We start from the raw sequence: 12,689 nt of genomic DNA on the forward strand, positions 1-12,689 counted from the left end.
CGTGTTAATAGAGTCATTTGGGAATATTTAATAGAGACATAAAATTCCTTAAGAAACCTCTACCCCTAGTTACTATTATTTAGCAATATATAAACGTCAAGGACTTGTTTGGCTATTTGGCTGTTGGCTATTTCTCTTGGCTGGTCTGACCATCTGTTAGTATTGGTTTTTAATGTAGGTTGTTAATAAATATGTTTGGTACAGTTGGCTGTTAGTTGTTTTATACAAGTATAAAAATGACTTTTAAGGGCATTGGTATATTTTATCATCTTTATAATATGTATTACAAATAATAATAATAATAATTATAAATAATAATAACAACAATAATAATTAATTATTATTTATTAATTGTGAATTATTTATTATTAATTGTGAATTATTAATTATTAATTAAAAGTAAGGATAGAAAAGTAATGTTAATGGTAAAAAGCCAAAAGCTAATATCAAAAAGCTAGTAAGACTAGTTTTTTATTTTTGGCGGAAAAGCCGGTTTTTTAACCAACAAAAACTGAAAAAAGGCATTTACCAAACACTTTTTTTTTGCTGTTTGACTAAGATAAAAAACCTAAAGCCAAAGCCAACAAAAAAAGTCAAACAAAAGCCATTTACCAAACAAGGCCCAAATCTTTAACATATGAAGTAAAATCTTTACTAGGTAAGTTGAGTCTTTTCCATGATTTCTAACATGTAATAGCAATCTTGCTTATAAGAGAGGAGTTTTACAAATATATAAAATTATAGGGATGTAAATAGAACGGGGCATATTTTGATCTTTCATTCTCCATCCAGTTTCCTATGCCAGGTTCAAACTTTATCTTCATCCCCACCCCGTGCGAGTACAAACCTAAAACCACTCCCACGTCCACTCCCCCCACATCGATATTTACACTTACTTAATCCCCACCTTCCCTTCCTCACAACCCACATAATCCCCTCCCCAAATTAAACTCACCTATAGGGAGCTTGTCCTGATAGAGTTTCGTTATGCATAGAGAAATGCAGACAAGGGGCAAGGGTGTAATTACACATAAATGCATATTATAAATTTAAAGTAGTACCATTGGGTGATCAATACTACCATTGGATGATCAAATAGTACCATTGGATATTCAATAGTACAATGTATGCATATAGTGATACTCTATATGCATTCAGTGATACATTTAGAAGTGGTCCCACTTACCTATCTTTCTTAGATGAGTTTAACCTTGCCTCATCTCCGCCTCCAAAATACAGTAATCCTACATAATAGTATAATAAAGAAAAAAAAAACACTAAAATACATGTAATCCAGCATCAGAAACATTAGTTGTTTTTCATAAACTCTAGTCTCTATTGTCAATTTCGAAGGGGCTTCCATCGGATTTCACCGGTGGAAAGCCCCGATCTTTATTTTCTTTTAAGCTTTTTGTTTCTTAGGTTACAATAATGCCTCCCTCGAAAGAAAGGGTTTATCCTTCGAATGACAAGGTTTTTTCGATCTCCTTTGAAAGACAAGGTTTTTGGACTCCTTCGAAAGACAAGGTTTTATTTGGTCTTCGGTTGTGCGAGGCTACGATTGATTATGGCTCAGATTCGGGTTACGGAATCAGCACAAAAATTTACTTTCTCACAAAATTGCGAAAGCGATAACGAATCCACTCAAAAAATTGTATGAGACAACGAATCGAGAATGTGCCGAATTGTTATATTTATGTATTTGGATTATTAACCATTCCTCGATTAATTCTTATTTGATTTTATTAAATTCGTTTTCATTATCATTAATTGTTAATGTAAATGCGATATGATTTTAATTAATGAAATTTAATATCCTTTAGAACATTGGTAGTTTTTCAAGGGGTAAGGTGGTCCTTAATTGGACCATATAATTTCGGGTATAGTTCGGATTTAGATCAAGTGAATGAGTTCGCCCACTTTCAAGTTTCAAGTCTTTCAACCCCTTTCAATCCTCATTGTGACGGCCCTTTTGGCGTCCAACGTTCCTAGTAGTTGTCACTTAAAAAGTGTAATTATGCGACATGCTCAAAATCGCCATTGCTAAAAGCCTGAAACCTCAATATTGGGTTCAGGCTCGAAGCTTAAAAATGGCGACTGATGCTGAGTATAAAGTCCACCATCACTATGCTCACACTGACCCTAGCAAGGACTTGCGATGGACAGCCAGGTAACCCCTTTCTTCCCAATTTTCAACTAACCCAATTTTATTTGCTGCTCTTTTTTATCAATACGTTGTTGATTTTGCAATATTACTTCAAATTGTTTGTAAAAATCTGAATTTGTCATCTGGGTTTCATTAATCTTTTGTTAATTTTTGTGGGTTTTGTTGAATTATTAGTTTTCTTGTTAAATTTGTAGGGAATGTTACCAGTATATGTACTCAAGGCCATGGAAATCAGTAAACGATTATTATTTGGATTTAGTGAATGGGCGTTCTTCTTTGGCAGAGTTATTTGGACACAAGGTTGGTCGTTTATGGTTTAATTCATTTTGCTGGTTATGTATTTGATTAAATTTTTGAACTTGATTGTGAAATTTTCGGTCTTGGCGCGACCGTTCTTTACAATATCTTCATGTAGGATGATGGAACTGTGAACTTCTCAAACTTCATATTATAGGAATGGTGAGATTTGAGAGTTTTAGAACTAGTACAAATGTCTCTGTGTGTGTGTGTGTTTTTTTTTTGGTTTATAGAGAGCCATTGGGGGCAATAATGTTGGTGAGATTTGATCATTCTTGGCTTTCGGCCTAGGATCAAATGAAGAGTGTCACATTTGTCATTGTGATTTATCATCGTATAGGGTTCTTGGTGTTGATGTACAATTTGTGAGCATTATTTTGTGTTGAGGAACTTTGTGTTTGTAAATATTTATGTCATCAACTTAACCATATAACAAAATTATAAGAGTCGAAACTACGAGTTTGAGTTCATTTCACTCACTAACCGTTTTCAATATATGTACCATGGCTTGTATGATAGCCACTAGGCAGTAATGTATAGTGGTAATGGAAATAAATTTATATGGTATTAGTTTAAAGAAAGTCTCATGTCAATGTCCATGTTGTTGCTTTAGCTTACGCGCCTCCAAAAGTCTTTTATTTTTTTTCCCCTTAAGTTTTTGCTACCATACATCACCACTTTAGAGGTGGTCTTGGGTAGTAATAAAAATTAGTGTAGAAAAACATATGTTTGCGGATGATGTTTCATTACCATCAACTTCCAAAGTGGTGAAACTTCATCAACCTCCAATACGTTATGACTTTTTTGCTCAACTAATGCCATGATAACCTCAAACTTGTAGTTAAAATACTTAAGCACAAGCCTTGTATTCTCATTAGCATCCATTACCATCATTAGCTGGACCTACCACATTCATAGTTATGACTTGAGTTGATTTTTGTTCTGATGCTAAGACTAAATATGAATTGTTTTGTTGATTGCACTGGTTGTTGATGTCGCTTGCTGTAATATGATGATACAATTTTAGGAAAGTGTTTCAGAAGTCTCCTAATTATTTTTGCGCTCATGTTTAATATATGTTTGTTGAATCATGACAAGGATGTGGATGACATTGTGAAGAGTTCTGATGAATATGCTCCGGAGAATAATCTCCCTGATGATCAGTCTGGACGATGGGCGAGAGTGACTTATAAGATAGTTGTGTCCTATCATGGGGAGTACTTTGATGGTTGGCAGAAGCAGCCTGGATTAAACACAGTTCAGGAGTATGTTTCTGTTACTTTGTCAGGACTCTCATAATTATGAATGTGTTGCATTATTTTTATTCACAGATTTTTTTCCTCTATTTCTTCTGGCATTAGATCAGCTCCCTCGGCCTTAAAGAGTCTATTATTTGTTAGATTTGTCCTTTCTTCATTTTATGTCTCAGACTTCTCATGCATATACTCTTTTTATTCAATCTGTCTCAAAATTTAAAGCCTACTTATGTCTCTGGTAACTCTGATATCTAGTTGAGTTCATTTTTGGTGGTATAATTTTTTCTAGAATACTTGGTTTTTACTTTGGAATGTTCTATGCTCCATAAACAACTATATTAGGTTGACCAAAGTTTCTCAAAAATTATGAGCTACTAAGGTCCAATTGGGAAAAAAAGAAAAGAACAGAGAAGCAAACTGCATGTAGGAAGAAGTGACTTTAATTTCTAGATGGGTAGATATTGGCATTTCTGTACTGCTTATTTTAACTGAGACCCAGACAGTGAAGGAATGTGTCATTTATGTTGTTTATTGAATTCTAGATCTCATCTCTAATAAAGTTTGAATACATGGTGAATTTTGGAAATTTGGAATGTGAATATGTGATCCTCTCCTTCAGTTGAATGTGATATCTATTTATTTCTTACTTCATGCTAATTTTCGGTCTTGAGAATCAGCTCTTCCCTACTTTACATGAGCAGATTGGTTGACAGATCTCTTTCTCTCTGCATTTAGTTTCAGACAATGTATGATTAGATTCAAGGACTTTATTTGATAATCTTTTTCGGATAAAATATTTGGCTTCCCTTGTCCAACCCACCTCCTTTCTCATTTGATTACCTTCTCTACTCAAAACAGACCGGTGGAGAGGTCCATTGGGATATTTGTGGATGAAAGGAAGGCTCAACAGAGGAAAAAAAAGGGTTTGCCAGTTGAAGGGATGGTAGTTGTTGCTGGGCGAACTGACAAAGGGGTGACGGCACTTAACCAAGTTTGCTCATTCTGTAAGTTGATTCTTGACATCTCTACCATTCAGTGATAACTTCCTGCTTACCTGAGTAAAGATTAGGGTAGTTGCATCGATGTACACATTATTCTGTTTTTTGGGCTAATCTTGGGCTATGATTGCTTTCCTCTTGTATCCATTATCTTCATATTGCTATGCACTCATAGTTTATCTTTAGTGTGGTCTTGCTAGATAATCCCTTATTGTAGTTGTTAACAAGTTCACCCTTGTTTTAAAATATCTAGTAATGTAAACAAGCCGTGACTTTCAATAAACAACCATATATATGATAATGAGCCGGGCTTGTATATAAGAAAAAGCTACTTTATAATAAAACTTGTTTATGATCATGGCTTGATTTATAAATGTGTTGTTTGCTAGCACTATTACCCCCTAAACGAATCAAGCTTGAATAAAATTATGAGCTTTGTTCGGACTTGCCTAAGTTAAAGTGCTTAGCTCATCTTGCCTCATTTACACCCTTAAAAGTAGGAGGAGAAAGGGCCAAATAATATTATGAAGCAACTATCACACCTGGGTAGCGGGTATAGATTCCCTTAGGTTCAAAGAGGTCCAAGTTGTGCCACTGTATTGCGAAACATTGAATGTTTGAAACACATTTGAATGGTTATTTACAAGAGACAAAGGTATCCATCAGTGTTTGATGAAAATTGTGTTTGGCATGCAAGTATTTTTTACAATGGTAGGGCTTTCTTTTTTCTTTTTTTTTTTTTTTTTTTTTTTTGGGGTTTTTGTTTTTTGTTGAATTACCTTTTGCGTTCCACAAATATTGCACCATGTTGACAATATGTTGATATAGCATGACTATATTACTCATTACATATAAATCACAATGATAGTCAAAGGAGAGCATGTGAATAGTGTAAAAGTCAATATAGTGCAATATTTTAGAACGGAGAAAGTGTATCATCTATAATCTTCGTCACTTGGATAATGATCACTATTATTTGAATATATTGTGACAATTTGTTCCTTATCGTTTTCTAGTTTCAAACTTTAGTATTGTTTTTCCCTTCTTGCCCTTTATTTGTCTTTGACATTATTTGTAAGAAATTCTGCATTCCAAAGTAACTTTATATAGGAGACAAATTATCATTTTATTCATATTTAGTCATTACTTGATATTTTGAAAAACTGAGTATGGTTACTCATCATTGCATCGCAACCACATTGTAAAGCATTGTAGTGAATATTATCCTCATCACTGCATCGCGAAAGGATTGTGGGTTACTGCGATTATGATAATAGGCCACAACTGCCAGATACCATCCGGATTTCCCGCAAAAGTAGTTCTGAATTTACCGTGATTGTGACCACATCTGGTATTTAAACCTGCTCCCAAGGGACAAAGGGAGTATCTTATTAAGATTATTGGAGCAAAGTGCTACTTAATTATGGGGTGCCTGGATAACGCGCAAGATAAATGATGTGAGGTTACCGAAATGGGTTCAAGTTAGATGATAATAAGCAAAAGAATAAAACTGGCTTGCTTAAGTATTAATACTTAAGTCCTTGATGACTTAGATTGAAAGATGTTCTTTGTTTTTGGACTATGTAATTACATACTATCTCGGGGATTTTGTTTTTGTTATACTTGGATACTGTTGATATGTAGATTAAGGAAATTTTTTAAAAGTTTGGTGGATGTAAGAGAGTGAAAAGGTGTAAATTTTGTTTGATAGGAGGAGTGAGATAGTAAAGGGGGTTTGTCAAAAATGTAATAAAGTAGAAGTGAGTATATATATATAAAAAAAAAAAAAGACCGGAAGGTGAGTAGAACAAAAAAGGAAGTATTCTCAACACTCTAGGCACTGCCACAAGGTTGCAGACACCTTGTAGAATATTTTCTTTGTTTCCACTATATTTATGGCATACATCTTCTTTGCAGTGGATATTGCTCATTGTTGCTCCATGGTGGCATAAATTTTACTGTGACATCACAATAAAAAAATAAAATAAAATTTGAACAGGTGGTTGGCTAGTCCAAAACCTTTCCTGCAGTGCTTATTCTCGGGGGCTGGTGTTTGTTATTGGGAGAGCATTGTCTGTTTGAGCAATGGATTTTTTTTTTTCATAATCACTATAACACTTCTTTCTAAGGTGGTTGGGCTGATCTTTCTGTTGCATCACCCTGAGTATTATGCGTTGGAAACCTATCATGTATTTTTTTTTGGTTTTTTGGTGAGATTACATGACCAGTAGCTTAATTATCTAGAGTAAGGGAGTGAGAAATTAAATTGGTTGATCTAAAGTATCAGATAGGTTTTGTCAAGATTAATATTATACACAGTTTTGGTCAATCCTGTTTCGCTTATCAAATACACTTATTGGGTGGTGCAGGTATTTTCTAATCTTATATCTAAAAAACATTGCTTGCAGACATTTGCTTCATCTCAATGTTTCTGTGCTTCTTCCTATAATTCCGTGCTGGACAAGATATTCTAGTTTCCCAAAGAAGGGGTGGATACTCCCTCTGTCTCTAAATAAGTTGAAATAAGTTGCATGGTTGCTTTTAACCCAGTATAAAAGTATTGTTAAATGTTAATAAAATTGGAAGTAAAAGAAGGTAAAGAGAGAAAAATAAAGAAAAAGTGGGTGTAGAGAAAATACAAGAGAAAGTGGGTAGTAGAGAGATTGTAAGAGAAAATGGGTAGTAGAGAGATTGTAAGAGAAAGTGGGTAGAGTGACAATCATTAAAGGAAAGTGCAGCTTATTTTGGAGGTGTCCAAAGTAGGGATTAATGTAATTTATTGTGGGATGGAGGGAATACTTTTTTTTTTTATTTTTTTAATTGTATTATGAAAGTGAGTAACACTAACTATAATCTGTAAAAGTGTGACTATAGTTTCCTATTTCTGATTCTTGGCTATGACTGATGCATTTTTGTATGGCATGTCCAGATACTTGGCGAAAGGATGTCAATATCGAGGACATTAAGCATGCCATTAACTTAGCAGCACCCGAGAAACTCCGAGTTGTATCCGTGTCTCAGGTAATACCTTAAAGAAACTTCTCAATACATGCCCTTGTTTGAGAAAATTTAGCTGATTATGACTGTGCATGAATGTGAACCACTCAGTTTATTGTTGAAGGTATCCCGTGCTTTTCATCCAAATTTTTGTGCCAAATGGCGGAGATATCTTTACATTTTTCCATTGGGGGAAGGAGATCGCAGGGAACAAAGTAGTGAAATAGAGGAGACGGAAATTTTGTGCTCTGAAAAGAGTCAGAGATGTGGAAAAAATGAAATTGCTGAAGATGATCATGAGGAGAATTTCAAGGACCTTTCAACTGAAAAAAAGGAGCTTGATGGGGTAAAGAAACCAACATCCTTCTCTGTCAGAAGAGTTGATCGGCTTTTACATCAATTAGAAGGAAAGTTACTTTCCTATAAAATGTTTGCCCGAGACACCAAAGCTTCAAGAAACACGTAAGTTTCTTTTTCCCTTTTGGCCCCCATTATGTGGCTAGCCTGTGAATCTGTAAATTATGTATGTTAATTAACTAAAACTGCGGTATGAGCCATACTAAATTCTGCCATTACAATATTTCAGCGGACCCCCAACAGAGTGTTTTGTGTATCATGCTCGAGCAGCTGAAGTTAGAATACCTTGCTCAAATAAGGTTACTATTTTCAATTATATTCTTTGTTTTTGTTATGCGTGGGAGGGTTTATTATTGTATATACCAATGCTAACATGCTGGTATAGAGGCTCTTTCTGCTAATCGTATATTCGTATGCCTGATTTTTAGAACAAGCATCAAATGTTTACTATTTGTAGTCCTATACTTGTACGATTTATTTAATCATAACTCATAAACACTTTCTTTTTGGCTTGATGAAAAACCACATTCTTTTAATTATGACAAACTGACTGGCAAAAGAGTCTTGGTGCAACAGTGTATGGCGGTCCTGATTTCGTGCTACACACACGAGCAAAGAAATGAAATAGGATGAGTATTGGTGTCATCATAAGCTGACATAGAATAAGCAAAGGTCAATTGTTGTGAAGTAAAAAACAAGATGAACATGAAGCTTTTATTAAAAGTTCTGAAAAAAAGGGGGCAACACCATGGCATAGCTGCATAGGTGTGTCTTTGGTGTTGACAAATGTCAATATGTCATTCCTAAGGGGTAGTGTTTGCTTTGTAAATAATTATAGCTCTAAGAATGAGAGACCAGGCTTATAAGTAAGTGTGAAATTCAAGTTGAGAGGGGAATGTGGACTTGGGACATTGGAAAAATTTCACAAAGAGGATGAAATAAAGATGGAGTATGAGGATGGCTGGTAGTTCAAATGAGGGGATATTATATATGGAATGACGCGCAACTTTCCAAGTCACTATCCTAGTGAAAGGAAACATTGGGAGATTTTAAAATTTTTCATTACTTAAGAAATATTGAATGGTAATGGTGGATGAGGAAGATGTGAGTATGAGTGTATGACCAGGCCTGAAAGTTAGTATGTGTTGAGTAGTTCCAATATCTCTATCATGAAATCTGTTAAGAGAAAATTCTTTGGTGACTGAGTAGTATCTGTCTGTATTTGCTAATAGGAGGTTTTTCTTCTTTCCTCCCTTGAAGAGAGTTCTGGTGAAGGTTGAGTACTTGATGGTGCTTCCTTCACTTTCATGTTGTGGTGATTATTAATAGTCATTGCTCTTCTTATGGTGAGATATGTACTTTGATCATGAACTTGACATGAAAAGTTAACATTACATGGTGCATTTGAGGCTGGTCAGTTTTTGGTAAGATGTTTTTTATAAGGTAACTGCTAGAATCACAAGGGGAAAAGAATAGGAAGTATAGTCATATCATCCCTGTCCTCGCAGGTTGTTGGTCTGTCCCGACTCTCTGGTGATTGCCTGTGGAATGTAATACTGCCCAATTGCCCATAAAACTATAGGAGGCAAATTGCCGTTGTGAGTGGTAACTTGTTTTACTCAAGTTAACATGTGATTTGTGAACCATTTTTTCCCCACATGCTGATAATTGTAGGCTGGTTGTCTACCACTCTACCAGTATAAATTGATAATTATAAAATTTGTGAACTTTCCCTGTCAGGCTCTCGGTGTACCTGTTCAAAAAAAATAGAAGTGACAATATTTAACTCTCCAATTTGCTTGAGGTTGGGCATTTGTTGATCCAAAATAAAAATATGCATTTAACCTATAGGTTACTCAGACCTGTACAATCAATTATTGACCTGTATATAATCTACCTGATCCATAACATCCATCAAAAGGTCTTAAACATTTAATAAGAAAAATAAAAAAACTTTACAAGGATTTATGAGTGTTAGAAAAACACATGCTAAAAAATCTTTTGGTATCCATCTATCCATTATTATGCTTGAGATCATGTAAAAAGATTCTTTTGTTAATGCTAATATTTTCTATTGTACACAGCTGACTAGTTGTTCCAACATTATGAATATCATGTTACTTATACTATCATTCTTCTTGACAGGATCATGCAGATGGTATGAAAGTAATGTGCATTGAGCTTGTTGCCAACCGTTTCTTAAGAAGGGTAAATACTCATAAATCTTTATCTTCGGTGATTTCATAGTCATCATTTAACTAAATCCCTGGAGCAGTAAAAGTGTTCACAAATATTTGTCATATAAAATCCATGAGTTTGCAGTATCTTAAATTATTGAGTTGTTTGTGCACCATCTGGTAATGGTGCAGATGAGAAATCTATTGGATTCATAGCAAGGATCCAAAAGTTCATAGAAGGGCCTGGTATTTGATGATCATGTCATGAATGAATGTACTACCAGAAAGATTTATACGAAGTAATTTTTGAGCTGAAAAATCAGAGGTTTAAATAAATCTCATTTCTAAAGCATGGCTAGCTTTCTAATTTCTCCTTCATTACTTCATAAATCTATAAAATCATCCATGCTTGTAACATAGCAATACCCGTTATTAAAAAAGTGGAGCTCCATAGTTCTTTTGTTGGGTGTGGTCGTATAGTTCAGTGAAAGGAGCTCAAACTAGAATATGAGAATATCTGAATAACACCCTCGCCTGGATAAAGTTTGTTGAAAATTTTCAAATTTCCTTAGTTGTAGTGCTTTATGGTTGACTTTTCCCAAAATATCTCGAGGATTGAGCAATGGGAAGAGTTTGAGAATGATGTGACTCTTATATAGAACTTTTGTTAGTTAAGCTGTATCATATTCTTAATAATGAAACCATGAGGGCCTGAAGGGTTACAACTCTGTAACAATTTATTCCAGATGAAGTTTGTTTTACTGCGAAAAACCTGTTTTGCTCAAGTCTTATCTCATGTGATTGATTCAAAACACGTTTTCTTCAGTATAAATCCATCACCAAAGATGATATTCCTCAGCTACATCATTTGATAATGATTTACATGTTGCAATTTCAATGTCCCATGACTCCCATCTTATCAATACATGAATTTTCTGTCTCTTGTTAAAAGGGATACATTTGTTTGTTCTTTAGTATGAGACAGTTACATTCATCTGGAAATCCTGCTTGCTGACATTCTTCCCTATTGATTGAGTAATGTGTTGTTTGTGTACTGCAGATGGTTCGTGTTCTTGTTGCAACTGTAGTTAGGGAAGCAGCCGCTGGCTCAGAAGAGGATATTTTACTAAAACTGATGGAAGCTACATGTAGACGGGCTACTGCCCCTCCTGCCCCTCCAGACGGTCTCTGCCTTGTTGATGTTGGGTATTCCGATTTTGATCCACAAAAATGCTTCATTTGTTAAGGTATTCCAGTTGTATTGATGATAACATTTAGTGTAACCTCCCTCATTTACCCACACTCCTGCCATCAATTGCATATGCTGCTAGTCTGCTACTACATACTTTATTGAAGAGCCATTAATTGAAATCTTGGTACTTTATCTCAATTTTACATAACGAATTTTCTCCCTACTTTATCTCTTCAAAGATCTGTCATTTATTTCATCACAACCTGAATTTCCTGATTTTTAGGTAATCTGACAGCCTTCATATCATATTTTACTCTATCGTTTGACCTTAAGAGTACATGAAGATGTAAGAGTGTCATACAACCCTAAGGACAAATTAATGTATATCACAAAATCATTGTCTATATCCATCGAAGGGGAATTGGTAGTCCAAAAGACTAGAGGCTGATTATAGACGACTTCAAGTGCCATTCATATAAAAAAAAAAGTCCAGAATAGCCCAAGTTAGAAAAGAGTACAATAATATCTGAGATATAGTTTGGCAAATGACAAGTATCAGATGTATTTAATCAACTCTCAATACAACACCAACGATTGGAGAAAATTCACTAGTAAAAGTGCAGAACCATAAGATAACACAGGTAAGTAAGCCTCCAAGCGAAATGATATAGCTTGTACGGTCCATGTTCAATCAATTCAACCGGATTCCAGAAACTGCATCCTTGTACGTTTCACTTGAACTACAGCAATAAAAAAACCTGAAGTAAATACATATGCTCAAAAACTACACGTATTAGGGTGTGGAACAAACACTGTTTTCGTAAACTCGAATAGCAACTATATGAAGCATAAGGCCCATCTTAGGATATTGATTATGATGAAATTCAAGAATGACGAGCTCTCAAAACAAAATAACTTGAAAACGGATCAAAGAGGAAAAAACAAATAAGATATATAACATAGAGTAAGTTATGAGAATGGTGTTGAAGAGAGAATGTATAGCGATTGGTGTCAGCAAATTGCGAGTTTGAAGGTACGCCAACCCCATAATACTACCTGCAAATCATAAGGCACTTGTGAATTTTGATGGATGCAAATAAATCAATTGTTTTGCAAGAACAAAGTCTAACTAAAGAACTAGAGCAAGGCCACGAGCTAGGCTCGTGACAAGGATGATGCCTACTCACAGGTGAGCGCGCATACTATATGCATAGGCTAGATTAATTTGTATTGAAAATAATTAATTTC

The 12,689-nt window shown here is 34.8% G+C and overlaps 1 protein-coding gene across 1 annotated transcript; it reads left to right on the forward strand.

Moving 5' to 3' along the window:
- The first annotated feature begins 1,938 nt into the window (after positions 1-1,938).
- On the forward strand, positions 1,939-11,728 carry LOC145593143 (uncharacterized). The gene is made up of 9 exons (XM_081649651.1): positions 1,939-2,170; positions 2,362-2,467; positions 3,563-3,729; positions 4,579-4,724; positions 7,648-7,739; positions 7,840-8,177; positions 8,302-8,371; positions 10,218-10,280; positions 11,310-11,728. Exons 1-9 carry the CDS (start codon positions 2,025-2,027, stop codon positions 11,493-11,495), a joined length of 1,314 nt encoding a protein of 437 aa, XP_081505777.1. The 5' UTR covers positions 1,939-2,024; the 3' UTR covers positions 11,496-11,728.
- Positions 11,729-12,689: the final 961 nt, after the last annotated feature.

This window comes from Chenopodium album, chromosome 18 (genome assembly GCF_948465745.1).
Source record: "Chenopodium album chromosome 18, dcCheAlbu1.1, whole genome shotgun sequence".
In the NCBI taxonomy this organism is placed as follows: Eukaryota; Viridiplantae; Streptophyta; class Magnoliopsida; order Caryophyllales; family Amaranthaceae; genus Chenopodium; species Chenopodium album.

Excerpts from the sequence above, each read along its gene's own strand:
- LOC145593143 (XM_081649651.1), top strand. The coding sequence starts at position 2,025 with ATGCTCAAAATCGCCATTGCTAAAAGCCTGAAACCTCAATATTGGGTT. Across the intron at positions 3,730-4,578 it reads GGATTAAACACAGTTCAGGA|ACCGGTGGAGAGGTCCATTG; the intron begins GTATGTTTCTGT and ends TACTCAAAACAG. Across the intron at positions 10,281-11,309 it reads CCAACCGTTTCTTAAGAAGG|ATGGTTCGTGTTCTTGTTGC; the intron begins GTAAATACTCAT and ends TGTGTACTGCAG.